Here is a 27,233-nt window from a genome sequence, read left to right on the forward strand (position 1 = left end):
GAGTGGGGCTTCGGGAAGAACACAGGAAGGACAATGGACTGATTTAGGTGGAAGTCAGAAACAACTTTAGGTAAAAACTTAGGATGGGTGCGGAGAACCACCTTGTCGTGATGAAAGACAGTGAAAGGAGGGTCCGCAACCAAGGCTTGCAACTCCCCAATCCGCCTGGCGGAGGTGAGGGCAATTAGAAACACCGCCTTCCAAGTCAGAAATTTCAAGAGGGACTTGTTGAGTGGCTCAAACGGGGGTTTCATCAGTTGAGCCAGAACCACATTCAAATTCCACACGACAGACGGAGGCTTAAGAGGGGGACAAACCCTGAGTAACCCTTTCATGAAGCGTGTCACCAAGGGATGGAGTGACAGAGGGCGTCCCTCCAGAGGTTGGTGGAAGGCAGAAATCGCACTGAGATGAACCCGCACCGAAGTGGTTTTCAAGCCGGAGCGCGACAAATGAAACAAATATTCTAAAACCGAGGATACCGGAACTGATACCGGATCCAGGTGAAAAGACGAGCACCAGGTGGAAAACCTGGTCCATTTCTGCGCATAGCAAAGCCTCGTCGAGATCTTGCGGGAGGCTTCCAACACCTCCTTCACCGATTGAGACAGGTCCGGAGGAGTCAGGGAACAAGAAACCAGGCTGTCAGGTGCAATGACTGCAGATTGGGATGTAACATGGATCCTTGACTCTGAGACAGCAGAGAAGGAGAGACAGGCAGGGGAAGAGGCTCTCTGGCACTGAGCTGGAGCAGCAGGGAGAACCAGTGCTGACGCGGCCACCGAGGTGCTATGAGAATCATCGTGGCCGTGGACGATTTTAGGTGTACCAACGTTCGCATGATCAGAGGGAACGGAGGGAATGCATACAGGAACCTCCCTTCCCAGTCGAGTAGGAAGGCATCCGCTTCCAGACGGTCCTGCGAGTACATCCGAGAACAATATAGTGGTAGTTTGTGTGTCTCCGGAGAGGCAAACAGATCCACCTGTGGCGTTCCCCAGCGAGCGAAGACCTCGCGTAGAACTGCTGAGTGTAGAGTCCACTCGTGCGGTTGCAGAAGTCGACTCAGTTTGTCCGCCAGGCAATTCCGTTCTCCTTGGATGTAGACCGCCCGGAGGAAGATGTTCCGGGAGGCCGCCCACTCCCAGAGGCGAAGAGCTTCGGAGCAGAGGGGCCATGACCCCGTTCCTCCCTGCTTGTTCACATAATACATTGCCACCTGATTGTCCGTGCGGACGAGGACCACCTGGTCCTGCAATATGTGAACGAAGGCTCGCAGTGCTAGGAAGATGGCTCGCAGCTCTAGCACGTTGATATGACACTGACGGTCTTCTGACGACCACAGGCCCTGCGTGCGAAGACCGTCGAGATGGGCTCCCCACGCGTACTCCGAGGAGTCCGTGGTCAGGACCTTGCGAAAAGGCGGAGTGCGAAACAATAGCCCCATGGACAGATTTGAAGAGTCTGTCCACCAACGCAGCGATTTCCGCAAGGGCGGAGTTACCGAAATGAGGCGAGACACCGGGTCGCACTCCTGACGCCACTGGGACGCGAGGGTCCACTGAGGGATCCTCAGGTGTAGCCTCGCAAACGGCGTGACATGTACCGTCGAGGCCATATGGCCCAGCAGCATCATCATGCGCTTGGCCGACACCCTCGATAGTTGGGAGACCTGGCGGCTCATCCGTACCAAGGCTTCCAACCGCTGGGTCGGCAGGTAGGAGCGTAGGCGCACCGTGTCCAGCACCGCACCTATGAATTGAAGAGACTGCGACGGTCTCAACTGAGACTTTGGAAAGTTTATCTCGAACCCGAGAGTTTGCAGGAAGGCAATAGACTGTCGGGTCGCTGAGATAACCCCCTCCCTGGTCGGGGCTTTGATGAGCCAATCGTCCAGGTAAGGGAACACATGGAGTCCACGTGACCTGAGGGCTGCTGCAACCACCACCATGCACTTCGTGAATACTCGTGGGGACGCGGCCAGGCCGAAGGGCAGTACCCTGTACTGGAGGTGGAGGTCCCCCACCTGGAATCGTAAGAATCTTCGACAGGCGGGGTGCACCGGAACATGGGTGTATGCTTCCTTCAGGTCGAGGGAGCACATCCAGTCCCCTTCCCCCAAGAGGGGGTACAAAACCGGGAGAGATAGCATTCGAAACTTCTCCCGGGCCAGGAATTTGTTGAGCTTCCTGAGGTCCAGTATGGGGCGCAGGTCCCCGGTCTTTTTTGGGACCAAAAAGTAGCGGGAGTAAAACCCCGTACCCCACTGGTCCTTGGGGACCGGCTCGACCGCCCGAAGCTTCAAGAGGGCTTTGGCTTCGGTTATAAGGGTCGGTAGCTGCGAACGGTTGCAGGGGACTAAACTTGGGGGACTGTCCGGCGGCGAGGACACAAAGTTGAGCGAGTAGCCCTCGGAGACGATCCGGAGCACCCAAGCGTCTGAGGTAATCCCGGTCCATGCCTCTCGGAAGGACCGAAGACGGCCCCCGATAGGAAGGGGTTCCTGAGAAAGTGCGGAGGGGAACCCGCCCCGTCCGCTCAGCCCGTCAAAAGGAAGGCGCGGGCTTAGAAGGGCCCTGTGCCTGGGCTTGGGTTTGTCCCCCTCTGCCTCGCTGAGACGGACGTCTCGGAGGCGGTCTCGATAAAGCCGGAGTCGACTTCTGAGGGTATCGGCGCGGCGGAGGCCGAAAGGGTTTCTGCGGCGGGGGTCTAGGTTTGGGGCGAACCAGGGATGCTAGAGAGCGCTCCTGTTCCGACAAGCGTTTGGTCGCCGCATCCAGTGACTCGTCGAATAACTCGGACCCCACACAGGGCAAGTCTGCCAGGCGTTCCTGCAGGTTTGGGTCCATGTCGAGGGTGCGAAGCCAGGCCAAGCGGCGCATGGCCACCGCGAGGGCCGACACCCTCGAAACCAGCTCAAAGGCGTCGTACACTGCGTGGAATAGGTACAACCGCAATTGAGACAGGTTGGACATAAACTTATCGAATCCTGCTCTTTGGGAGTCCGGTAACGAGTTTCGATATTGAGGAAGGTCCTTCACCATACCACGCAAATAGGAGGAAAAGGTGAAGGCGTAATTTAGAACCCTGGTGGCCATCAGGGAATTTGAATAGAGGCGACGGCCAAACTTGTCCAGGGTCCGTCCCTCCCTGCCTGGTGGAACCGCCGCAGAAACCCGTGAGGGCTGTGATTTTTTAAGAGCAGACTCCACCAGAAGAGACTGGTGTGAGAGCTGCGCCTTATCGAACCCTTTAGGGGGAATCGTCCTATACTTCGATTCCATTTTTGAAGGCACAGACGTGACTGTAAGAGGGTTTGACAAGTTATTCAGCCAGGTTTGCAGAAGGACACTGTTGAGAGGGAGTCTAGGCACCTCCCTAGGAAGAGTGGGGAGGTCCTGTTCCTCCAAAAATTCTTTGGAATACCGAGAGCCTACCATCAGGTCAATCCCCAGGGCTTGGGCCATGTCCTGAACGAAGGATGAAAATGAGGACGGCCTAGCCTGGGGAGACGGGGTTCTCGACCGCCCCACCGAGGAGAGGGGGGAGGCCTCATGGGAATAATGAGGATCCCTAACCGATCCCGAATCCCAGGATCCCCTCTCGAGGGCCCTCGAGGGGGAAGGGGAAGTTATCCTCCTCGCAGAGCCCTTGGGTGAGGACCCAGGGGTTCGTGGGACACTCTCCCGTTTCCTCGGCGAGGCGGCCCGGGAAGATTTCCCATGAGGTGAGCGGAGGAGCCTCGGGTTGTCGAGGCGCAACTCCGACACCTGCAGCGCCTCGCCCCCGAACGACGAGGAGCGGTCGCGCCGAGGCGAGCCTCGGGGTCGCTTAGACTTCCTCGATCGAGGCCCCGTCCGAGGTCGCGTCGAGGGCGAGGCGTGTCTGGAAGACCCGGAGGAAGAGGAGGAAAGACGGCGCACTCTGCGCAACTTTTCCTTGGGCCTTACACTCTGCTCAGGGGGTTCCCCCGAGGTCGAGGTCCGGGGCGGGGCCGAGGCCGAGGTGAACGGGGCCACCGTACCCGAGACCGAGGTCGCCGAGGTCGGGGCTCCCGAGGGAGCCGAGGCCGGGGCCTCCGAGACCGAAGGCGCCCCGGCCGAGGTCGAGGCCGCCGGAACCGCAGCACGCTGCAACACTTCCAGGGCTCCCGACAGCTCCGATGAGATCAGAGCTCGGAGGAGATCCTGGAAGGCCGGAATCCCCACGAAGGTGGGGAGTTCCGAGTCCGGGGCACACTCCCTGGAGGGCGACCTCGGTCTCGAGTATTCCCTCGGGGTGTGCGGAGTCGAGGTCCGATGCGGGGCCGGGGTCGACCCACCCGCCTTGGCCTGACTCGAGGATGGCTTCTTTGCTGAAGGGGATAGAACAGAGGACTTACCCGAAGCTTGCTTCACTGACGACGCCTTCGAGGAAGAGGGCCGAGGCGAGGCCGAGGCCCCCAAGGACGCCGAGGCCGAGGTCAAGGCCGGGGCCGAAGCCGAGGCCGACGTCGAGGCCTTAGGTGCGTCGACGGCGAACAATTCGGCCATTCTTGCCTTACGGCGACGGAGGGCCCTGTTTTGGAAGGTAGCACAGCGATCACACGAGTCTGTCGGATGTTCGGGCCCAAGACAGACAATGCACCACCGGTGGGGGGTCGGTGATGGAAAGCAACCTTTCACACCGGCTGCACTTTTTGAATCCCGTAACAGGACGGGACATCCACGAAGAAAAAGAAGAAGGCCGGGAACGTACCGACGTCCCGCGGCCACGGATTCCGGGAGCCCCCGGAGTCCGAGGAAAAACGAAAGACTTTTTTTTTTTTTTTTTTTTGAAAGGAATCGAAAAGAAAAACAGCACCGCGAACTAATTCGAAGGGAAAACAAACTAAACGCGGCAGCTAGAAGGCAAAAACACTGGAGCTCAGATCCACAGGGCTTTCTTGCTCCGCGGAAAAATTTGAACTGAGGACCACGAGGTGGGATGCGCCCTCTAGTGGGCGAGAAGGCACGCACATGCGTGGTGCAGTGTGCAAACTTGAAACTTCTATCAAGTTTGCTTGAAAAGCTGTCCGCGCCGGGGCTCCGTAGATGACGTCACCCACATGTGAGAATATCATGCCTGCTTGTCCTGGGATAATGCCTTAATTACAGCACAATTTAAAGCGGTATACAATTAAAAACAAAATACAAATTTAAAAATAACAAATAGAATGCCAATTAGGTACAGGGCAGAATCACAAACATCACATCAAAGAATGACACAGAGAAGAATATTTGTCCCCGTCCCAATGAACTCTGTCTGATCCCATCCACACAAACCTTGAATAGTTATGATTTTATATTGAAATCATTTTATTAAAGTATAAAAAGAAAACAATATTCTGTACAACTGTCATCTTATAAAACACAAATACAGAAAAAGGATCAACAAAACCCATCTCCACTCACAATCTCCCCTCCACTATCAGGAAACCTGAATGCTATATAGAAAATTCATCTTAACAGAATACCTTGGTCTCACACACAGAACACAAATGCCAAATACATAAATTAAACCAAAATCCCAAGAAGCCACACCTTCTATGAAATACAACACCACAAAAATAGAAAGATCCATTTCCTCCTATACTGTGCAAAACATAAAGATCATACATGCTAGGAGGGATGGTATTAGGCCAAGGAGTGCAAACAGAGCAACTGCCCCTTGGCTAGAGAAAATTCTAAGCATGCTGGAAGCTGAAGATGGCATGGGCTAGTAGTGGTCTTTGAGGTCCTCTCCCAAATTTCTGCCCTGGGTCCTACCCATGTCTAACACCAGCACTGGCAGGATAATCATTTAAGTTCTCATATATTCTAGTCACAAAATAGAAAATAAAATTATTTTTCTACCTTTTGTTGTCTGCTCATTTTATTTTTCAAGTCATGTTGGTCCAAGGCTCTGGTTTCTGTTTCCCTCCGATATCTCATAACTCACTCGCCAGAGTCTCCTGCTCATTTGACATTTCTTCTTCTCTTTGTGCTCACCATCCATCTTCCATCTTTGTGTACTTATCTTTCCCTTCTCTGTGTCCCCTATACTTCCCCATCTAGGATCTCCCCTGTATCCATCTCCATGTATTTATCATCACTACTCTATGTCCTGCATTACTCATCTCCCTTCTGTGTTCCTATTCTCTCCCACATCTAGCACTTTCCCTCTGTGTCCATATACCCCATTCTCATGTCTGCCATTGCCCCTCTCTGTCCATCTATCATTCCCATGCAGCATCTCTCTTTGTGTTCATGTCCTTATTCTCCTCTCCAAGACCATTATTTCCCCTCTGTTTTTGATACCTCCCTCTTCCTCCTTCTGCTGTGTTCAATATTTATTAGATTCATTCCCTCTTTCTTCATTTACTTAGTATGGCATCTATTTTTCCCTTCTCTTCCCTTTAACCCGTCCCCCAACAGGTCTAGTACCTGTCCCCTTTCTTTCAGCAGCCCTCCTCCCCTAGGCGTACCACCTCTCCCCCTCCCCTCCAGTTTCCTTCATGCAGGGCCTGTAGTGCTCTCCTTTCCCTTCAGTTCCAGCCCTCCCCTCCATAGGTCATACGCCTCTCTCTCCCTTACCTTCAGCTCCAGCCCCCTCCTGTGCCTTACTTCCTGCTCATCTGCTTTGCCTTGCATTCCCTCCCTCTCTTCCACAGGGCTGACGGCTCCAGCTCTCTCCCCCTTCGCAGGTCCAGCCCCTCTCCCTCGCAGGTCCAGCATGGCTCCCTTCTTCCTGTTGGCACACACCTTGAAGAGTGAGCTGATTTCTGCACATACGCCTGCTCAATGTGCTCGCAGTCTTCCCTCTGCCGGGCTCCTCCTTATGATGCAACTTTCTTTCTTTGCAAAAAGAGAAAGTTGCATCATAAGGAGAGACCTTGCCTAGGGAAGGCCAGGAGCACCATCGAGCAGGTGTGTGTAAAGATCAGCTTGCGGCAGGGAGGGAGGGAGGAAAGCCAGCTGGAGTCACCGGACATGTGAGGGGGAAGGGATGGCTGGAGCCGTGAGGGGAGGGGGGAAGGATGGCTAGAGCCATGAGGGCGGCTGTAATTGTGGGTGGGGTTCCCCACTGGATCAAAGCTTTTTACCGCTCTTGCAGAGCGGTAAAAAGCTTTGTTCCTGCACTTGTGGTAAACAGTACAAATGTTATCCTATTCCTGAGGTTTGCCACGGGAATGGGTCACTATGTCATTCTCTGCTCACTGTGACCTATGCAGCCTGTCTCATCTCCAAAGGTAGCTGGATCTCGGAGAAGATATCACTGCCTCAAACGGACTGCTCCTCCAATGCTGAATCTTTGAGCTGCCAGTAGAACCGGTGTCTGACAGACTTGAATACCCATAAACCTGCAGGCATGAGAGGAGGAAGCAAAACGCAGTTTGCACCTTGCGAGACCCCGCTGAGCCCCTGTCTGACAGCCTGTGCTCAAGCTCCTGCGACATAGTAGGTGAGCAATTTTACAAGGGGAACGGACCCCAAGCTCTAAAAAATTTCTGCAGACTGGCCAACAGGTACCACAGAGGGATTAGCCTGTCAACTGCAGACCTCGGTCTGCTTCTCCTCCATGCAGGCAAAGCTGAACCCTCAATGAAGGGAGTTCTACGCACTGAAAGCCATTGAAAAGAACTGGAACCCTTCCGCCTACAAAAAAAAAAAAAAAAAAATATATAGAGCAGAAAGATTTCTTCCGGTTTGCATGGAAAAGGGATTTGGATATTGCGATCATATCAAATATTTTAAATAAACTTGAAAACGGAAGGGGCAGCAGAGCTCTCTAATAAAGGAGGAGGGATTCAAAAGCTGGAGTATTCTTTCTTCACGGCTTGTGAGAATGGGGACATTACCCATCTGTCCAGAATGACACACCTATTGCACTAGAAAAATCTAATAAACTGGTAAGATCAATTGTATTTTATATTATGTAAACTGTTTTGTTATTAAATTGAAATGCAGTATAAAAAGTCACCCAATAAACAGAACCATAAGATATTTGTCTGATAACTCATACTGACTCATTCACATCAATTGGTATCAGTTTATTTTGAATAGCTTCTTTTATTTGCCTCTAGTACGGCTAAGTTAGGTACTTCAAGCCATTCAATCAAAATCCTTACTTGCTTCTACCTGCTTCATAATACTTTCCTGCTTTTCCCCTCTCTCCTGATCCTTTTATTCTTTAGACAGTATGAATAATCATATAGCACAGTTACTTACCGTAACAGGTGTTATCCAGGGACAGCAGGCAGATATTCTTGACTGATGGGTGACGGCACCGACGGAGCCCCGGTACGGACAATTTTAGAGTGATTGCACTCTAAGAACTCTAAGAAGGCACGCGCGAGTGCCTTCCCGCCCGACAGAGGCGCGCGGTCCCCAGTTATGATAAGCCAGCTAAGAAGCCAACCCGGGGAGGTGGGAGAGACGCAAGAATATCTGCCTGCTGTCCCTGGATAACACCTGTTACGGTAAGTAACTGTGCTTTATCCCAGGACAAGCAGGCAGCATATTCTTGACTGATGGGTGACCTCCAAGCTAACAAAAAGAGGGATGGAGGGAAGGTTGGCCATTAGGAAAACAAATTTTGCAACACAGATTGGCCGAAGTGTCCATCCCGTCTGGAGAATGCATCCAGACAATAATGAGATGTAAAAGTATGAACTGAGGACCAAGTAGCAGCCCTGCAGATTTCCTCAATAGGAGTGGAACGGAGGAAAGCTACAGATGCTGCCATTGCTCGGACTCTATGGGCCGTGACAGAACCTTCCAGTGTCAGTCCGGTCTGAGCATAACAGAATGAAATGCACGCTGCCAGCCAATTAGACAACATACGTTTAGAAACAGGACGTCCCAATTTATTCGGATCAAAGGACAGAAAGAGTTGGGGAACTGATCTGTGGGGTTTCGTACGCTCTAGATAGTAAGCTAGAGCCCTTTTACAATCCAAAGTATGCAGAGCTTGTTCCCCAGAATGAGAATGAGGTTTTGGAAAGAAAACAGGCAGAACAATGGATTGGTTGAGATGGAATTCAGAGACAACCTTAGGGAGAAACTTTGGATGTGTACGCAGAACCACCTTGTCATGGTGAAAGACCGTAAAAGGTGGATCTGCAACCAGTGCATGAAGCTCACTGACCCTCCTGGCAGAGGTAAGAGCAATAAGGAAAAGTACTTTCCAAGTGAGAAACTTGAAAGGAGTGGAAGCCAAAGGTTCAAATGGAGGCTTCATTAAGGCGGAAAGAACCACATTGAGATCCCAGATAACAGGAGGGGCTTTAAAGCAATGTTACTTACCGTAACAGTTGTTATCCAGGGACAGCAGGCAGCTATTCTCACTAGTGGGTGATGTCATCAGACAGAGCCCCGGTACGGACGTCTCACAAGCACGTGTTGCTTGTAGAAACTTAAAGTTTCTAGATGCCCGCACCGCGCATGCGCCGGTGCCTTCCTACCCGGAGATCCGGGCGTGTCTCCTCAGTTCAGGTAGCTAGCCTGAGAAGCCAACCCAGGGGAGGTGGGTGGGACGTGAGAATAGCTGCCTGCTGTCCCTGGATAACAACTGTTACGGTAAGTAACATTGCTTTATCCCAGGACAAGCAGGCAGGTATTCTCACTAGTGGGTGACCTCCAAGCTAACCTCAGTGGGATGGAGGGGGAGTTGGCGACTTAAGAGAATAAATTTTTCAATACTGTTTGGCCAAACTGTCCATCCCGTCTGGAGAGGGTATCCAGACAATAATGTGAGGTGAATGTGTGAACCGAGGACCAGGTGGCAGCCTTGCAAATTTCCTCGATTGGTGTTGATCTGAGGAATGCTACTGAGGCTGCCATTGCTCTGACCTTATGGGCTGTGACCTTACAAGGAAGTGATAATCCAGCCTGGGCATAGCAGAAAGAGATACAAGCCGCCATCCAATTAGAGATGGTGCGCTTTGATACGGGTCTTCCCAACTTGTTAGGATCGAAGGAGACAAAAAGTTGAGGAGTGGTTCTGTGTGGCTTGGTGCGATCCAGGTAGAAAGCCAAGGCACGTTTGCAGTCTAGAGTGTGAAGGGCCGATTCTCCGTGGTGAGAATGAGGCTTAGGGAAGAATACTGGAAGTACAATGGATTGGTTGAGATGAAATTCGGAGACCACCTTAGGCAGGAATTTCGGGTGAGTGCGGAGGACCACCTTGTCATGGTGGAATACTGTGAATGGTGGGTCCGCCATCAATGCCTGGAGTTCGCTGACTCTGCGAGCGGACGTAAGGGCTACAAGGAAAAGCACTTTCCAGGTGAGATACTTCAGAGGGGCCCTGTTGAGTGGTTCAAACGGGGGCTTCATGAGGTGGGAAAGGACTACATTGAGGTCCCAAACTACTGGGGGTGGTTTGAGAGGAGGGTTAACATGGAAGAGTCCTTTCATAAATCTGGCGACCACCGGATGGGCCGAGAGGGGTTTCCCTTGTAGAGGCTGGTGGAACGCCGCAATAGCGCTCAGGTGGACTCGTATGGATGTGGACTTGAGCCCAGATTGAGATAGGTGTAGGAGATAGTCCAGCACGGAGGATAAGGAAGCTCGCTGAGGTTCCTTTGACTTAGAAACGCACCATGAGGAGAATCTGGTCCATTTCTGGGAGTAGCATTGTCGAGTGGCGGGCTTCCTGGAAGCTTCCAAGACCTCCCTCACTTCTTGTGAGAATTGGTGAGGGGTTACGTTGAGAGGAACCAAGCTGTCAGGTGGAGAGACTGCAGGTTGGGATGAAGTAGTGATCCTTGATGTTGAGTAAGTAGTGAAGGAAACACTGGAAGTGGTACTGGTTCCCTGCTGCTGAGTTGAAGTAGGAGGGAGAACCAAGGTTGTCTGGGCCACCGAGGAGCTATTAGAATCATGGTGGCCCGTTCGAGTTTCAGCTTGACCAGAGTCTTCTGGATCAGCGGGAATGGTGGGAACGTATATAGAAATCGTTTCCCCCAGTTCAGTAGAAAAGCATCTGCCTCGAGGCGATGAGGAGTGTAGATCCTGGAGCAAAACTGAGGCAGTTTGGCGTTGTGGGGAGCCGCAAAGAGGTCTATCTGAGGCGTCCCCCATTGCGTGAAGATTTGGTGAAGGGGGTTGGAATGGAGAGTCCATTCGTGCGGTTGTAGCAGACGGCTTAGTTTGTCTGCTAAGACGTAGTTCTCCCCCTGGATGTATACTGCTCTGAGTAGGGCGTTGTGGCGCACCGCCCAGTCCCAGACTCGTAGAGCTTCCTGGCAAAGGAGGGCCGAGCCCGTGCCTCCTTGCTTGTTGATATAATACATGGCGGCCTGATTGTCTGTGCGAATGAGGATTACCATGTCGTGGAGTCGGTGTTGGAAAGCTTGGAGCGCATTGAAGATGGCTCTGAGTTCCAATAGATTGATTTGGTGTAGTCTTTCCGCACTGGTCCAGAATCCTTGGGTGCGGAGACCCTCCAGGTGGGCCCCCCATGCGTAATTCGACGAATCGGTTGTGAGAACTTTCTGATGGGGGGGAGAGTGCATCAGCAAACCTCTGGATAGATTCGAAGAGGTCATCCACCAAAGTAGAGACTGCCGAAGAGCAGGTGTGACTACGATGCGTTTGGACAGTGGATCGAATGTCTGATTCCACTGTGATGCCAGGGTCCACTGGGGGATCCTGAGGTGGAGTCTGGCAAAGGGTGTCACGTGTACTGTGGAGGCCATATGGCCCAGGAGCACCATCAGTTGTCTCGCCGGTAGGGTTTGGCGAGTAGCCACCGACTGGCAGAGATGAAGAAGAGACTCCATGCGTTGCCGGGGCAGGAATGCTCGGAGTCGGGTGGTGTCCAGGACCGCTCCGATGAAGGGGAGGGACTGGGTGGGTTGTAGATGAGACTTGGAGAAGTTGATCTCGAAGCCTAAATTCTGGAGGAAGTAGGTTGTAGCCAAGGCCGCCGAAGTGACCTCTGGGGCTGACGGGGCCTTGATGAGCCAGTCGTCGAGGTATGGAAACACCTGTAGACCCCTGTCCCGGAGTGCTGCGGCCACTACCACCAGGCACTTTGTGAAGACTCTGGGGGACGAAGATAGGCCGAATGGTAGCACTCGATACTGTAGGTGCAGATTTCCCACCCGAAATCTGAGGAACTTTCGGGAGGCCGGGTGAATGGGGATGTGAGTGTAGGCCTCCTTGAGATTCAGGGAGCATAACCAGTCGTTCTGCTCGAGGAGGGGGTATAGAGAAGCCAAAGTCAACATGCGGAACTTCTCTTTGACCAGGAACTTGTTGAGGGCCCGAAGGTCTAAAATGGGTCGCAGGTCGCCCGTTTTCTTCGGGACGAGGAAGTACCGGGAGTAAAACCCTCGGTTCAATTGGTCTGACGGGACCGGCTCGACAGCCCGAAGCTGAAGTAAGGTTTGGACTTCCTGAAGAAGAAGGGCGGTCTGCGTCGAGCTTGAAGGATACTCTCTTGGAGGATGGTCCGGGGGGACCCGGTGGAATTGAAGAGAGTATCCTTCTCTTATGATGGAGAGGACCCATAGGTCCGTGGTTATGGCCTCCCATCGGTGGTAAAAAAGATGGAGGCGGCCCCCTATGGGAGAGGCCGAGGTTATGCTCCCGGGAGGGGCGTCAAAAGGGCTGGGGAGCCTTAGGTACAGCCGGTGGCTGAAGTTTTTGCTGAGACTTCTGGGGAGGTTGTCTCTTCGCAGGCTGTCTCGCAGCAGGCGTTTGTCTGGGCATGTAACGCCGCTGGTAAATCAGGGGTGGCCTGGAAGGTCGGGACTGTTGAGGTTTGGGTTTGGGCCGTAGGATGGATTGAAAGGATTTTTCATGATCCGACAGCTTCTTGGTAACAGTTTCGATAGACTCATCGAACAGGTCAGCTCCAGCGCATGGTACGTTGGCGAGTCTGTCCTGTAGGTTGGGATCCATATCGATAGTACGGAGCCATGCCAGGCGACGCATGGCTACCGCGCTTGCGGCGGCGCGTGCCGAGAGTTCGAATGCATCGAAGGAGGATTGCATCAGCTGGAGGCGTAATTGGGAGAGGGAGGCTACCACTTCCTCGAACTCGAATCGAGCTTGGTTGTCTATGAACGGAGTGAACTTGCGGAGCACCGGCAAGAAGAACTCCAGATAGGAAGAGAAAAGAAAAGAACTGTTAACTGTAATTAAAAGAAAGCGAAAACGCGGACAAGGAAGGCAAATTTAACTGAATTCAGCTAGCGCATGATGAAGTTGAACTTCTCAGCTCCGCGGAAAAGAAAGAACTGAGGAGACACGCCCGGATCTCCGGGTAGGAAGGCACCGGCGCATGCGCGGTGCGGGCATCTAGAAACTTTAAGTTTCTACAAGCAACACGTGCTTGTGAGACGTCCGTACCGGGGCTCTGTCTGATGACATCACCCACTAGTGAGAATACCTGCCTGCTTGTCCTGGGATAAGAGGTGGTTTCACATTGAAAAGACCCCGCATGAACCTGGACACCAGGGGATGAGCTGATAGAAGTTTTCCATGGATCGGCTCATGAAAAGCAGCAATGGCACTGAGGTGGACTCTGATGGAAGAAGACTTAAGGCCAGAGTCAGACAAAGAAAGCAAATAATCCAACAACGTCTCCACTGCCAGGGAAGTTGGATCAAGATGATGAAGAAGACACCAGGAAGAAAATCTTGTCCACTTCTGATGGTAACATTGCAGAGTGGCTGGTTTCCTGGAGGCATCTAGAATGGAACGAACAGGCTGAGACAAAAGAGTATCATGAGAGGTCAGCCCGAGAGATACCAAGCTGTCAGGTGCAGAGACTGGAGGTTGGGATGTAGAAAGGTCTCCTGATGCTGTGTAAGCAGAGAAGGATACAGTGGAAGAGGAAAAGGTTCCCTGGAACTGAGTTGAAGTAGAAGGGAGAACCAATGTTGCCTGGGCCACCTCGGAGCAATCAGAATCATGGTGGCTCGTTCCCTCTTGAGCTTGAATAAGGTTCTCAACATGAGAGGCAGAGGAGGGAAAGCGTACAGGAACAGATTTGACCAGTCGAGGAGAAATGCATCCGCTGCTAGACGGTGAGGAGAGTATATTCTGGAGCAGAATAGGGGCAGCTGGTGATTGTGAGGAGCTGCAAAGAGGTCTATCTGAGGAGTGCCCCACTGAGCGAAGATAGACTGTAGAGTTACAGGATCGAGTGTCCACTCGTGAGGCTGGAGAATTCTGCTGAGCTTGTCCGCTAAGGAATTCTGTTCTCCCTGAATATGGATAGCTTTCAGGAAGAGATGGTGATCGATGGCCCAAGTCCAGATCTTCTGGGCTTCCTGGCACAAGAGGCGAGAGCCTGTCCTCCCTTGCTTGTTGATGTAGTACATGGCCACTTGATTGTCTGTGCACAGCAGAAGGACCTGAGGAAAGAGAAGATGTTGGAAGGCCTTGAGGGCATAAAACATCGCTCTGAGTTCCAGGAAATTGATGTGATGCTTCTTTTCCTGGGCTGTCCAAAGACCTTGAGTCTGGAACTCGTTCAAATGAGCTCCCCATGCATAAGGAGAGGCGTCGGTGGTGATGACTAGTTGATGAGGAGGTTGATGGAACAGAAGACCTCTGGATAGATTTGAGGATACCAACCACCATTGTAGAGATTGACGAAGAGATGATGTCACAGATATGTGTCGTGAGCAAGGATCCGTCGCTTGGGACCACTGAGTAGCAAGGGTCCATTGAGGAGTGCGCAGGTGAAGACGTACGAGGGGTGTGACATGGACTGTGGATGCCATGTGATCCAAGAGTATCATCATTTGTTTGGCAGAGATGGAATGTTGAGGAAGAACCTGCTGACATAGAGACTGAAGGGTCTGAAGACGGTTGGATGGTAGGAATGCTCTCATGAGGAGTGTGTCTAGTATCGCTCCAATGAATTGAAGTCTTTGAGTGGGAATGAGATGAGACTTGGGTAGATTGATCTCGAATCCCAATATTTGTAGAAATAGGATGGTTTGGTTGGTGGCCAAGAGAACTGTTTGAGCGGATGTGGCCTTGATTAACCAGTCGTCCAGGTAAGGAAATACCTGAAGGTGGTGAGAGCGTAGAAAAGCGGCTACCACAATAAGACATTTGGTGAACACCCTTGGAGAGGAAGCAAGACTGAAGGGCAGCACCTTGTATTGGTAATGACAATGATTGATCATGAAGCGGAGATACCGTCTTGAGGTTATGTTGATCGGTATGTGAGTGTATGCCTCTTTGAGATCGAGGGAGCATAGCCAGTCGTCTTGATTGAGAAGAGGATAAAGAATGGCTAAGGAAAGCATCTTGAATTTTTCCTTTACCAGATGTTTGTTGAGATCGCGAAGATCCAAAATTGGTCTGAGATCTCCTGTTTTTTTGGGTACTAGAAAATAACGGGAGTAGAATCCCTGCCCCTTTTGATCTAGAGGAACTTCTATAGCGTTTAGAAGGAGGAGGGATTGGACTTCCTGGATCAGGAGGGTAGATTGAGGACTGTTCAAAGCAGACTCTTTTGGCAGGCTTTGGGACGGAAGAGTCTGAAAGTTGAGAGAGTAGCCGTGGCGGATGATGTTGAGGACCCATTGGTCCGAAGTGATGACTTCCCACCGGCTGAGGAACAGAGAGAGACGACCTCCTATAGGTTGAGGCAGGAGAGCAGATATAGGGATACTGGCTATACTTTGGAGAATTAAGTCAAAAGGGCTGTGCCTTCTGCTGTGGAGGTGGCTTCACAGGCTGCTGTTGTTGCTGCTGTCTGGGAGGTTGACGTTGTTGCTGCCGCTGACGCCTGGGTTGCTGAGCTGTTGCTGGCAATGGGCGAGCTGTGAAGCGGCGTTGATAGGCTGACTGTTGTCTAAAAGGCCTTGTTGGGGGAGGCTTTTTCTTATTTTTAAGCAAGGTATCCCAGCGTGTCTCATGAGCCGAGAGCTTTTGAGTGGTCAAGTCCATGGATTCCCCAAAGAGCTCATCCCCTAGGCACGGGGCGTTGGCTAACCGATCTTGATGATTAACATCAAGCTCGGACACCCGAAGCCAGGCCAGGCGACGCATTGCCACAGACATTGCTGTTGCTCTGGATGTAAGTTCGAAGGTATCGTAAATGGACCTAACCATGAACTTACGCAGTTGAAACAGAGACGACAAGCAATGGTGAAAGGATTGTTGTTTACGTTGAGGAAGGTGCTTCTCAAATGAAGCCATGGTGGTAAGGAGATGTTTAAGGTAGAAAGAAAAATGAAAAGCATAATTACCAGCTCTATTTGCCAACATTGCATTTTGGTAGAGCCTCTTACCAAATTTATCCATGGCTTTACCCTCTCTGCCAGGAGGTACAGAAGCATATACACTGGCTCCTGAAGATTTTTTAAGGGTGGATTCGACAAGTAAAGATTCGTGTGGAAGTTGAGGTTTGTCGAATCCAGGAATGGGAATTACTTTATATAGAGAGTCTAACTTACGTGGGGCCCCTGGAATCGTTAAGGGAGTCTCTAAATTCTTGTAGAAAGTCTCCCTCAAGATGTCGTGAAGAGGGAGCTTCAAAAATTCCTTTGGAGGTTGGTCAAAGTCAAGGGCATCCAAAAAAGCTTTAGACTTTTTGGACTCAGCCTCCAAAGGGATGGACAAAGAATCACACATATCTTTCAGGAAACTGGAGAAAGATGAAGTGTCAGGCCTAGAGGACGGGTCATGTACAGCAGACTCCTCCTCATCTGAGGAACATTCTCCTTCAGAGAGAAAGGGTTCCTCTGAATCTCCCCACAGATCAGGATCCCTGACATGGGGAGAACGGACCCGAGACTCTGGTGTAGATGGTTCTACATGTCGGGTTTTGCGCACCGATTTACCCGATCTCATCAATACCGAACCAGGCGATGTAATCGGTGGCACCGGTGCCGAAGTCTGCACCGACTGATGTTGAGCTCTCGGCTCCAGTGCAAGGACTGGCATCGATACCGATGAGGTGGAGTGAATCGGTACCGAGGGAGTGGATACCGATAATACAGGTTGTTCCACTATCGGTACCGGCTCAGTGCGGACCGGCACCGGAAGGTTCGGTGCCAGGATAGCTGGAAGGAGCTGTTGTAATTGCTCCTTGAGCTGTGCCTGGAGAATGGCCGTAATACGGTCATCAAGGGATGGCACCGGTACCGCTTTTTTCTTCTGCGGTACCTGCGGTGCCGCTCGACGCCCCGGAGATGAGGAGCCCGATGTCGAGGGACTCACCTCGATAGGGGCGGAGCGCTTCCGCTGGCGCCTCACAGTCGGCAGGATTGGACTCACTGCACTCGAGACCGGAGGACGCTCCAGCGGGGAAGGCTTCTTAGCCGGCTTACCTGCATGCTGGGACGCCGGTGCGGTGTTGCGCGGCGTCGAAGAAGAGGGTGCCGACTGAACTGGTGCCGAAGTCGGAGTCGATGGAACGGGATCGGACATCTCGGCACCGAACAATAATCGCTGTTGTATTTGGCGATTTTTTAACGTTCGTTTTTTAAGTGTGGCACAGCGGGTGCAGGTGGAGGCCTGATGCTCAGGACCCAAACACTGTAAGCACCAGTTGTGTGGGTCCGTGAGAGATATAGGCCGAGCACACCGCTGGCACTTTTTAAACCCTGGCTGAGGGGGCATGAAAGTAAAAACGGCTTCAGCCAAATCGAAGGCCGAGGCTTCGATGGTGGCAGAAGGCCCCGCAGGGGAAAAGCCAAATTGACTAAAAAGAAAAAGATTTTTTTTTTTACAAAAAGTAAAGAAAAAGGAAAAAGGCAAAAGCCAAAAAGGTTTACGCGAGCGGGAAGGCAAGTCAAAAAAAAAAATTTTCAACAGCCGTTGAAAAAACGCATCTTCTTAGCTCCGCGGAAACTAAGAAACTGGGGACCGCGCACCTCTGTCGGGCGGGAAGGCACTCGCGCATGCGCGGTGCGGCATGCCAGAACTTTCCAAGTTCTTAGAGTGCAATCACTCTAAAATTGTCCGTACAGGGGCTCCGTCGGTGCCGTCACCCATCAGTCAAGAATATGCTGCCTGCTTGTCCTGGGATAATGTAAACCATTCACTTCCCAGAAGGATATTTAAAACACTTGTTTTCCAATTCATATTAGTTTAAATATCTGTTTAGGAACAACAATAACATGTATATATGTATATATCTATTTACAAACATACCACAGAAAGGCACACATGGTGGATTAATTGACCTGAGTTTTGCCAGGTATTTTTTTTGGTGATCTTCACTCAGTTCATGAGCCTCTTCTAATATCTTCTTTTGCCGACTTGGTATTTGCTAAAAGAAAGGAAAATAATGTAAGAAACAAACTTGTGAAAGGTAACATTTTAATAAACCTAAAGTTTAAGCTTTATAGTGCAGAGTATTTGTACCAATATTTTTAAACAGGGGCTCCTTAGTGAACAAATAAATATTTACCTAAAGATGTAATATATCATACAAATTCAAACTGGTCCATTTGCAGCTGTATGAAGGGAACCAGATGGTTTTAAATTATTATAGTACAGGCATTTGCAAGTGGATAGATATTGCTGGTCAAACTGTATATTTCAATGAATCTCTAAGTAAACAGTCAACCTCTATATCAGGGATCTCAAAGTCCCTCCTTGAGGGCCACAATCCAGTTGGGTTTTCAGGATTTCCCCAATGAATATGCATGAGATCTATGTACATGCACTGCTTTCAATGCATATTCATTGGGGGAATCCTGAAAACCCGACTGGATTGCGGCCTCAAGGAGGGAGGGACTTTGAAATCCCTGCTCTATATGGTCCAAACTTCAAGACATCTTACTGGACATTTTTTTACATTAATAATTTTTACTGAATATTGCAAATAGCACACAAACCATAAGCACATACAGTATTTATAAAATGTTAACCACTTAGGCTATAAGTGGTATATAAATACTAAATAAATTAAAAATTACATCCATATGAGTGCATGTGGCTTCTTCTACACACCCATCAGACTGTTCAGTAAAAACACTGATATCATTTATACATAGCCACTAGCTCATATCCCCCTTCCCCCCCTTTCTGTTTCCAATACTTAAACAATAGCAACTCCTATCAAAAACTCCCTAAATTATATCTTATCATAGCGATGAGGTCTTCCATGTTTTACTGCAGTCAATTTATACATATCAAGCCAGCCACTCAGTTTTGCCATAACTCGCCTCCAATCAGGACAAATTGATTGCTTCCAACTAGCTGCAAGGACCAGTTGGGCAGCTATCAAGGCCAGTTGACAAAATTTCAGTTCCCTAAAGACATCGGCTCAATGTGCGGCGGCAGCAAAGAAAGCAAACAGGATGTTGGGCATGATTAAGAAGGGGATCACGAGTAGATCGGAAGATGTTATAATGCCACTTTACAGAGCAATGGTCAGACCACACTTAGAATACTGTGTCCAACACTGGTCTCCATACCTTAAGAAGGATAAAATTCTGTTGGAGAGGGTGCAGAGGCGAGCCACGAAACTAGTCAAAGGCATGGAGAATTTAAGCTACAAGGAACGCCTCAGAAAACTGGGACTGTTCACCCTCGAAAAGAGAAGACTGCGTGGGGATCTGATAGAGACCTTTAAAATATTAAAAGGATTTGACCAAATTGACCAGGAAGCAGCATTACTGACATTTTCAGATGCGACACGGACAAGAGGTCATAGCCTGAAACTGAGTGGCAGCAGGTTCAGGACAAATGTCAGGAAGTTCTGTTTCACACAACGAGTGGTGGGCGCTTGGAATGCTCTCCCGGAGGAGGTTGTGGCGGAGACTACTGTTCTGGGTTTCAAACGCAAGTTGGATGCACACTTCCTTGCAAATCATATTGAGGGATACGGGAAATCCGGGTCTCCAACAAGGAGCACCTAAATGGGCCTCCGTGTGTGCGGATCGCCGGACTAGATGGACCTTGGTCTGATCCGGTGAAGGCGTTTCTTATGTTCTTATGTTCTCCCTCTTCTAGCTCTACGCCATATTTATACAATAACGCTGCTTCCCATATTACAGGTATCCACTTATCTGCTATTTGAGAGAGCATTTGGAAGACTGAGAATCAAAACCCTTATACCAACCTATACTCCCACCACATATGTAAATAGGTTCCCCGCACCTCACAGCCCCTCCAACATAGTAACATAATAGATGACAGCAGATAAAGACCCGAATGGTCCATCCAACCTGATTCAATCTAAAAAATTGTTGTTGGGTTTTATTTTTTTTCTTAGCCATTTCTGGGCAAGAATCCAAAGCTCTGTCTGGTACTGTTTTTAGGTTCCAACTACTGAAGTCACTGTCAAAGTTCAATCCAGCCCATCTACACCATCACAGCCAATAAGTCTCAACTGCTCCTCTGCCCATTTTAGCTAGACAAACTGGAATGTAATACCATCTCATGAGCACTTTACATCCAGGTAATATCCCAGTGCCTGCAAGCAATGCAGAAGGAATCTACTTCGGTTTTTGAATCCCTCCTACTTCACAGAAGGCTCTGCTGTCCCCTTCAGTTTGTCCCAAAGATGGTGATAGTCCCTTCTAAAAGAGGGGTAAGGGGAAACTCCCTGAAAAAACCAAGTCTGTTCTGAAATTGTAACCAACATGCTAAACAATGATCAAAAACAGTGAAACAATCATGCCAAACGGAAACATTAATGGAGTTCAAATAGTACCCCAAAGTGTCCTGGCAATAGACTATTCTTCATTGATATGCCAAATGAGGCAACCCAACCTAGTATCAACTCCCATTTGTCCCATCCCAATTCTTGCCCCAGGTCTTGTCCCCAGGATTTCATGTATGGTAGAGCCTTACCCCAGCTAGTATTTAAGCATTGCCTAGATTAACCCCTTCTGTAAACTGGAACCTAGTATTTCAAAAGCAGTTTTCCCTCCAGATAACTCTCTTAAAAGCCTGGAGGACATGAGGCAGTGCTCAACTTGCAAGTTTCAAGTTTATTAGTTTCTTGATATAAATAAAAACAGTATTATAAAAAATTTAAAGGATTTTATAACGTTACATTTAAGATTTCAGATTTATTCAAATTCACCTGAAATCCCTAAACCGGGCTATATACATTCAATCCTTCTAGCACCATTGTCAATGAGCCCTGGGGTTTACGTAGAGAAGATCATAAGCAAAGAGACTCAGTTTGTGTTCCCTATCTTTAGTGTGAATGCCCCTAATCCTCTTATTCAGTCTTACTCTTTGGGCCAGCAGCTCAATAACCAGGGCAAACATAACAGGGGACAGATGACATCCCTGCCTAGTCCTTCTCTGCAAATGGAACAGTTTTGAATAACTACAATTTATCTTAATCACCTCCATTGGGTTAGTGCATAAAGTTTGAATCCAATCTCATATAAACAGGGTCCTAACCCAAATTGCCTCCAACATTTGAAACATAAAGGGCCACATGATACTAACAAAGGCCTTTTTCATGTCAATTGACAAAAGCACAGTCTCCTACTGCAAGCAACGCACCCGCTCCATCAGGGTAAGAACTTTTCTTATTATTGTACCCTTATATTGCCGCAGCCTGCTTCAGCTCCAAAGGTAGCTGCATCTGGAAGAAGATATCACTGCATCAAACATCAGTCCCCTACCTACCATTCAGGAATAAATCTCAATTGATCCAGGTGTACAATATGGGGTACCCAGCTCATTAGACAATCTGTCAATACTCTAGAAACATAGAAACATGATGGCAGATAAAGGCCAAATGGCCCATCAAGTCTGTCCATCTGCAGTAATCATTATCTCTTCCTCTCTCTATGACAGGGTCCTCAAATTTTTTAAATAGGGGGCCAGTTCATGGTCCCTCAGACTGTTGGGGTCCCAACTATAGTTTGAAAACAACCAAATAAATGAATTCCCATGCCAAGCCTTATGTTGAAATCTTTGATGCTTTCTTCTTAAATTAAAAGTGGACACCATTAATTTCTAGACTCTTCTGGAAAATTTTCATCACACATACTTTCATCCTATTAGTTGATAGTAGTTTAGACCTTTGTACATTCTGTTGTGTTTGTCTAATATTGTATTTTCAACAACCAAAACAAAGAACCACTGTCATTGAGGAATTGAAACTATGTAATAAAACTGGTGAAGTTTTTTTTTGTTTTTTTTTTAAAGAGACCAATGACTGTGCTAACTATTGCAGGACTTCTATGTACTGAAAATGGAGAGTGAAAAGTTTTTCTGAGATCTTTTTCTCCTCTTGTTTTTTGGCTTTTTAGGTGCAGTGGTCTTTTGACCACAGTTGTCTTGTACTACTATATTAATGTTTGTGAGACTAATATTGTGCTTTGCATTATTTTTTGGAGAACATGTCTTGTGGATGTTATTTTACATTTGAAGGAAGCAAATTTCTTGCTTGTGAAAGGGCCATCTACCCCTTGGATTTATTGCTTGAATACCTGAATAAATGCATGTAAACCATTCTGAGCTCCCCTGGGAGAAAATTCAATAAATAAATAAATAAAATAAAATTTTCTTCCTAAATTAAATAAGGACATGAAAAATCCTGCAGGACACCCTACTGTGGCTTTAAGAAGCTCAATCTTACAAGTCCTTATCCTAATTTATTATTTTTTGAGAGTTCAGCAAGTGAAATCTTTTTTACAAGATACAACTGATGTTCTACAACATATAGAATCTGTGAATTTGCCTGCATCAGCAATTTCTGTAACATCAGATGTAACTTCACTCCATATAATAATTCCTCAGCAGGAGGTGTTAGATATCACTGGCTCTGTTTTAGAGATGTGATCTCAGCCTCAATGGATTTTGATGGAATTTCTTATGAAACTAGCAAAATTGGTCATCACAAAAAAATTATTTTGGGTTTCAATGACATTTTTATGAACAAATACAGGAGAGTGACTATAGAAGCTTCTTTGGCTCCCTCCATTGCAACTCTTTTTATGGCAACATTTGAAGAACAATATATTTACACCTCTGAATGGTTTGCTAGGATTATGTTTTGGAGATGGCTTTTAGACAATATTCTGTTAATTTGGACTGACAGCATGGATCAATTACAAGACTTTTTCAATGGATATATTCTTTACAAAATAATTTGAAGTTTACAATGCATTGCCATTTGCAGGCCATTGTTAATTTGGATGTGTTGTTTTGAGAAGGTGATAAGATTTGTACCTTTGTATCATTGCATTCCAAAAACCAGTACCTCGAAATATGTACCTACATTTTGAGAGTTTTCTCCCTTACCATCTGAAGGCAAGTCTATAAGCAAGCCAGTTTTTGTGTATTTGCAGGATTTGCATGTCTTTAGGCGACTTTAAAATTACAAGCCAGTAAAATGTTTCAACAATGTTTATCTAGAACAGTGTATCACATACTGTGTGCTGCGGCTCACCAGTGTGCCTCCTGAGATTTCAGGTGTGCCACAACACACTGGCGAGGAGAGTCATCCATGTCGGCTGCCTCGCGCAGTGAGAAGCACATCCTGTAGGAAGTCAGCCGGCGCAGAAGACTCTCCTCCTGGCCGGCATCTCTCCTCCTCTTCCCACACCTCCCAGATCTCTTCACCAAAGCCAAGACCTTACTGAGAATGCAGATGAGATCATAAAGGGCATCTGCCACATATTCCACGCCCTCCATCATTAACTGGGCACAGGCATCCTCCTCTACGGAGGGCACCTGGCGCAATCTTGTGTGACAAGCACACACCACAAAGGAGGCTGCCACCACAGCCTAAATACTTGAAGAAGCTACCTCAAGAGCCTTACAAGACAATGTCCACCCTAAAACCTTGGGAGTCTTGAAGTATTACACCCCAATTGATAGAGAGGGCCGTGCGCCTGGTAACTTGCTCCACAGTGAAATCCTCCTGGGGCTGCTCAAAAAAACTGCTGAAAAACAGGAGCCAGTGAAGAAAGCTAAGCCATAGCTTTAGAGAGCCAGAAAGAGCTTTCTGGGGCATTCCACTGCTCCGTAACCAGACCAAGAAGCTGTGGATGGGATGAAGCACATTAGAACAGTCCATGATTGAGCACTAGTACTACTATTATTAATTATTTTTATAGCGTTACCAGACATACACAGCACTGAACAGAGTCACAAAGAATACAATCCCTTCTCAAAAGAGCTTACAATCTAAACAGACAAAACAGACAAACAGGATGTCAGTTAAGGGGAATGGTTAATCTGCTAAGTTGGTGGGCAGTGGAGAGTAAGGTTATGGATTGAAGGCTATTTCAAAAAGGCATAGGGAGCAGCTAGCTTAAAGGAACAAAGTCTGAAATTGGCAGTGTGGAGAAGGGTACAGCTAAGAGCAGCTTATCTGAGGCACGGAGTTCTCTGGAAGGTGTATAAAGACATAGAAGGTGGATTCTAATTTGAGCTCCCTTATAGCACCAGCAAGGAAATAGTGGACAGACTTACAAAATCTGTGGATGGTAGGATCCTCACTGAAATCTGGACTTTCCAAGATACGCTTGTCGGGACTAGTCCTCACGGTATTAGCAGCATCCAAAATAGAAACAGTGTCATGAGACAGGATAGGACTAGCCCTCATGGTATTAGCATCATCCAAAATAGAAACAGTGTCATGAGACAGGATAGGCATAATAGCCGGTGACAACTGATGGCAATCAAGATCTGTTGTAGTTGGATGAGAGGGCTCCTGCATGGGTACATCCAGCACCTGAGCGACCAGCTAGGAAGAAGGCGATACGCCCTCTGGCTACGTCAAATTTCCTGGGTCCAAAATATACGCTGTCTAGGTGAGCCGAATGAAATCCAGAGAAATGCACACTCTGTGGCCACTGCTGGGTCTCACTGAGGTGTCTGTGCCACACCAAAGGAGTCCCCCTGACTCGATATGCAGGCATTTGGCGCCAACATCCAGAAAGACCTCTGTTCGAGACTTTTCACCCAAATCCCCAGACCTGGAGGACCCGGAGGAGGTAAAACCCGAAGCTCCTGCCCCCTCCCCCAGCATGCTGTGGAAAATGGTACACAGATGATATTCCGACGCCAATCTATAAATGAATTTAACAGATCGGGGGCTGAAAAGTCCATCCCAATTGATTTTCAACAAAATTGAGGGGTTTTGAGGCAGGATTCAAGCTTTGAAAAAAAAAAAAAGACTGATAAAAATCCAAGATGGCTACCACCAGCAAATTCACACCATAAATGGCAAAAAAAAAAAAAAAAAAAAATCCTAAAATAAAAAATAGCAATTTGGGGTTTGGGGAGGTGGAAGACCTGAACCTTACCCTCAGAAATTCTCATAAATGAGATTTACAGAGTTCTACAGACCACCCCGAAGCTCCCATAGGAAATAATGGAGGTGTACTTACAGCCTATGAAGTACCTGCTTGCCAGCTCTGTATATTGCAGCTGAATGGAGGAAAATAATTTTCTAGATGCTATTCACATTCAGCATCAACTTATGTGGCTAATAATCCTGATTTTGGATGGAACATTCTACAGGGTTATTTTAATTTTTCCAACATATTCTTTCATACAGTACATAAGAACGTAAGAATTGCCACACTGGGACAGACTGAAGGTCCATCAAGGCCAGTATCCTGTACCCAAAGTGAATGTCTCTGTATTATTTAACCCTTTATTTGAATAATTCAAGTATGCATGTTATTATTAGAAATATTTTCAAATGTTTCAATTTGTTATAATGGTATATTACTGTACACTTTCTACAAGATTTAAAATGAATAAAGAATTTATTAAAAAAAAAAAAATAAAATTTAACCCTTTATTTGGCATTGTTGCAACATGTGTCTTTTATGGCTCTTATTGTTTATTGTTAGCTTCTATACCACTACCAATGACTGAGATGTCTTATGGGAGATCTGCATCTCCAAATGCCTATTACTTGGCACTGTTGCTCTCGTTCAACATCAAGTTACATAAAGCAGCCATTTCACCATCAGCTAATTAAAGGGTTAAGCAAAGACTGGCACAATTTTAGTTTTTGCTACCTACCTCAAAACTGTTGTCTAGCCTATATATGGGAGATGAGTTCATGGCACTGACAACCTCAAGAACACCATTAAAGTTGTTAAGCTCTTGAAAAACTTGCAGTATCTCTATTATACGGCTCACCACAACCACCCTTTCTTCTAGGTTTTCTGTCTCCACAATACACCTGTAGGGTACAGAGAAAAAAAAATTATTAATTTTTTTACTTTGCCAAAAATGTTCAAAATTTTCTTAAGTACTAGTTTTAACAGAATACACCAACATAAAACAGTTAAACTGTTTGATGCACTTTCACATGTTCAGAATAGTCAAAAGTACTAAAACAATTTGAACAAGAGAAAAAAATATGTTCATGAATTTATAATGCATGTAACTATAGGGCAGATTGGATGGTTGGTTCAAGTCTATCTGCTGTCATTTACTATTATTATGTTACAATCATTTGATTTGGAACTGCATATAAAAAACACAACATGTATGTTGGCAATTCTCCTATGGGAGGTTTTTAAAAAAAAAAAATAATATCCTCTTTATTAGATGTACTTAAACTACAACACAAAGAATTTGCATACAACAGCACAAAAGCATAAGATCATTATGAATCAAAACTAACATGTATAAATGCAAAATGTGCAGTGTATCTGCACAATTATTCTTAGGGTTAAAAGCAATGTTAAGTTCCAAGATTGCATCATGTAACTGTCCATACAAAGTTGGCAAGTTACTGTATTTTTCACTCCATAACACACACTTTTTCCCAAAAAAAAGTGGGTGGAAATAAGGGTGCGTCTTATGAAGCAAATATACCACCACCCCCCCCCCCCCACCTGGCGGTACCTTTAAATTGTGGTGGTCATTGGATGGTTGCCTGCTGATTATGTCAGGGCTAGCGGTTTCTGAATGGCTGCTGTCAGTCCCACGAGAACCAATGGCAGCCATTCAGGAAGTGGCATGTGCCCAGGCAGCAGCGCGCTTGTGTACTGCTGGCCCTGACATACCGGTAATCAGCAGGCAGGCGTCCAGCGACCACCACAAATAGGAAGTGTTGCAGGCACAGGCATTAGCACGCTTGTGCGCTGATGGCCCGACAATCGGCAGGCAGCTGTCCAGCGACCACCACAATTTAAAGGTACCGCCAGGGAAGAAGGCTGGGACAGATTTTAAAGGTGCCTGGGATGGAATTTAAAGGTGCTGGGGGTATGTAAAAGTGATGATGGGGGGACTGGGACGGAATTTAAAGGTGCCGGGTGTATATTATTATACAATTTGGTTTAGAATGTTTTTTTCTCT

At 47.9% G+C, this 27,233-nt stretch overlaps 1 protein-coding gene across 2 annotated transcripts in view; it reads right to left on the minus strand.

Annotated features, from left to right (window-relative positions):
* SOS1 (SOS Ras/Rac guanine nucleotide exchange factor 1) overlaps positions 1-27,233 on the minus strand; it is a 311,664-nt gene that overhangs the window by 69,444 nt on the left and 214,987 nt on the right. For both annotated transcript variants that reach the window (XM_033937170.1, XM_033937172.1), the window contains 2 exons: positions 25,947-26,109; positions 18,135-18,252 (listed from right to left, as the gene is read on the minus strand). In XM_033937170.1, the coding sequence (XP_033793061.1) occupies positions 18,135-18,252; positions 25,947-26,109 (281 nt within the window). The remainder of the gene's footprint in view (positions 1-18,134; positions 18,253-25,946; positions 26,110-27,233) is intronic.

The sequence above is a fragment of the Geotrypetes seraphini genome, chromosome 3, assembly GCF_902459505.1.
Source record: "Geotrypetes seraphini chromosome 3, aGeoSer1.1, whole genome shotgun sequence".
Taxonomy (NCBI): Eukaryota; Metazoa; Chordata; class Amphibia; order Gymnophiona; family Dermophiidae; genus Geotrypetes; species Geotrypetes seraphini.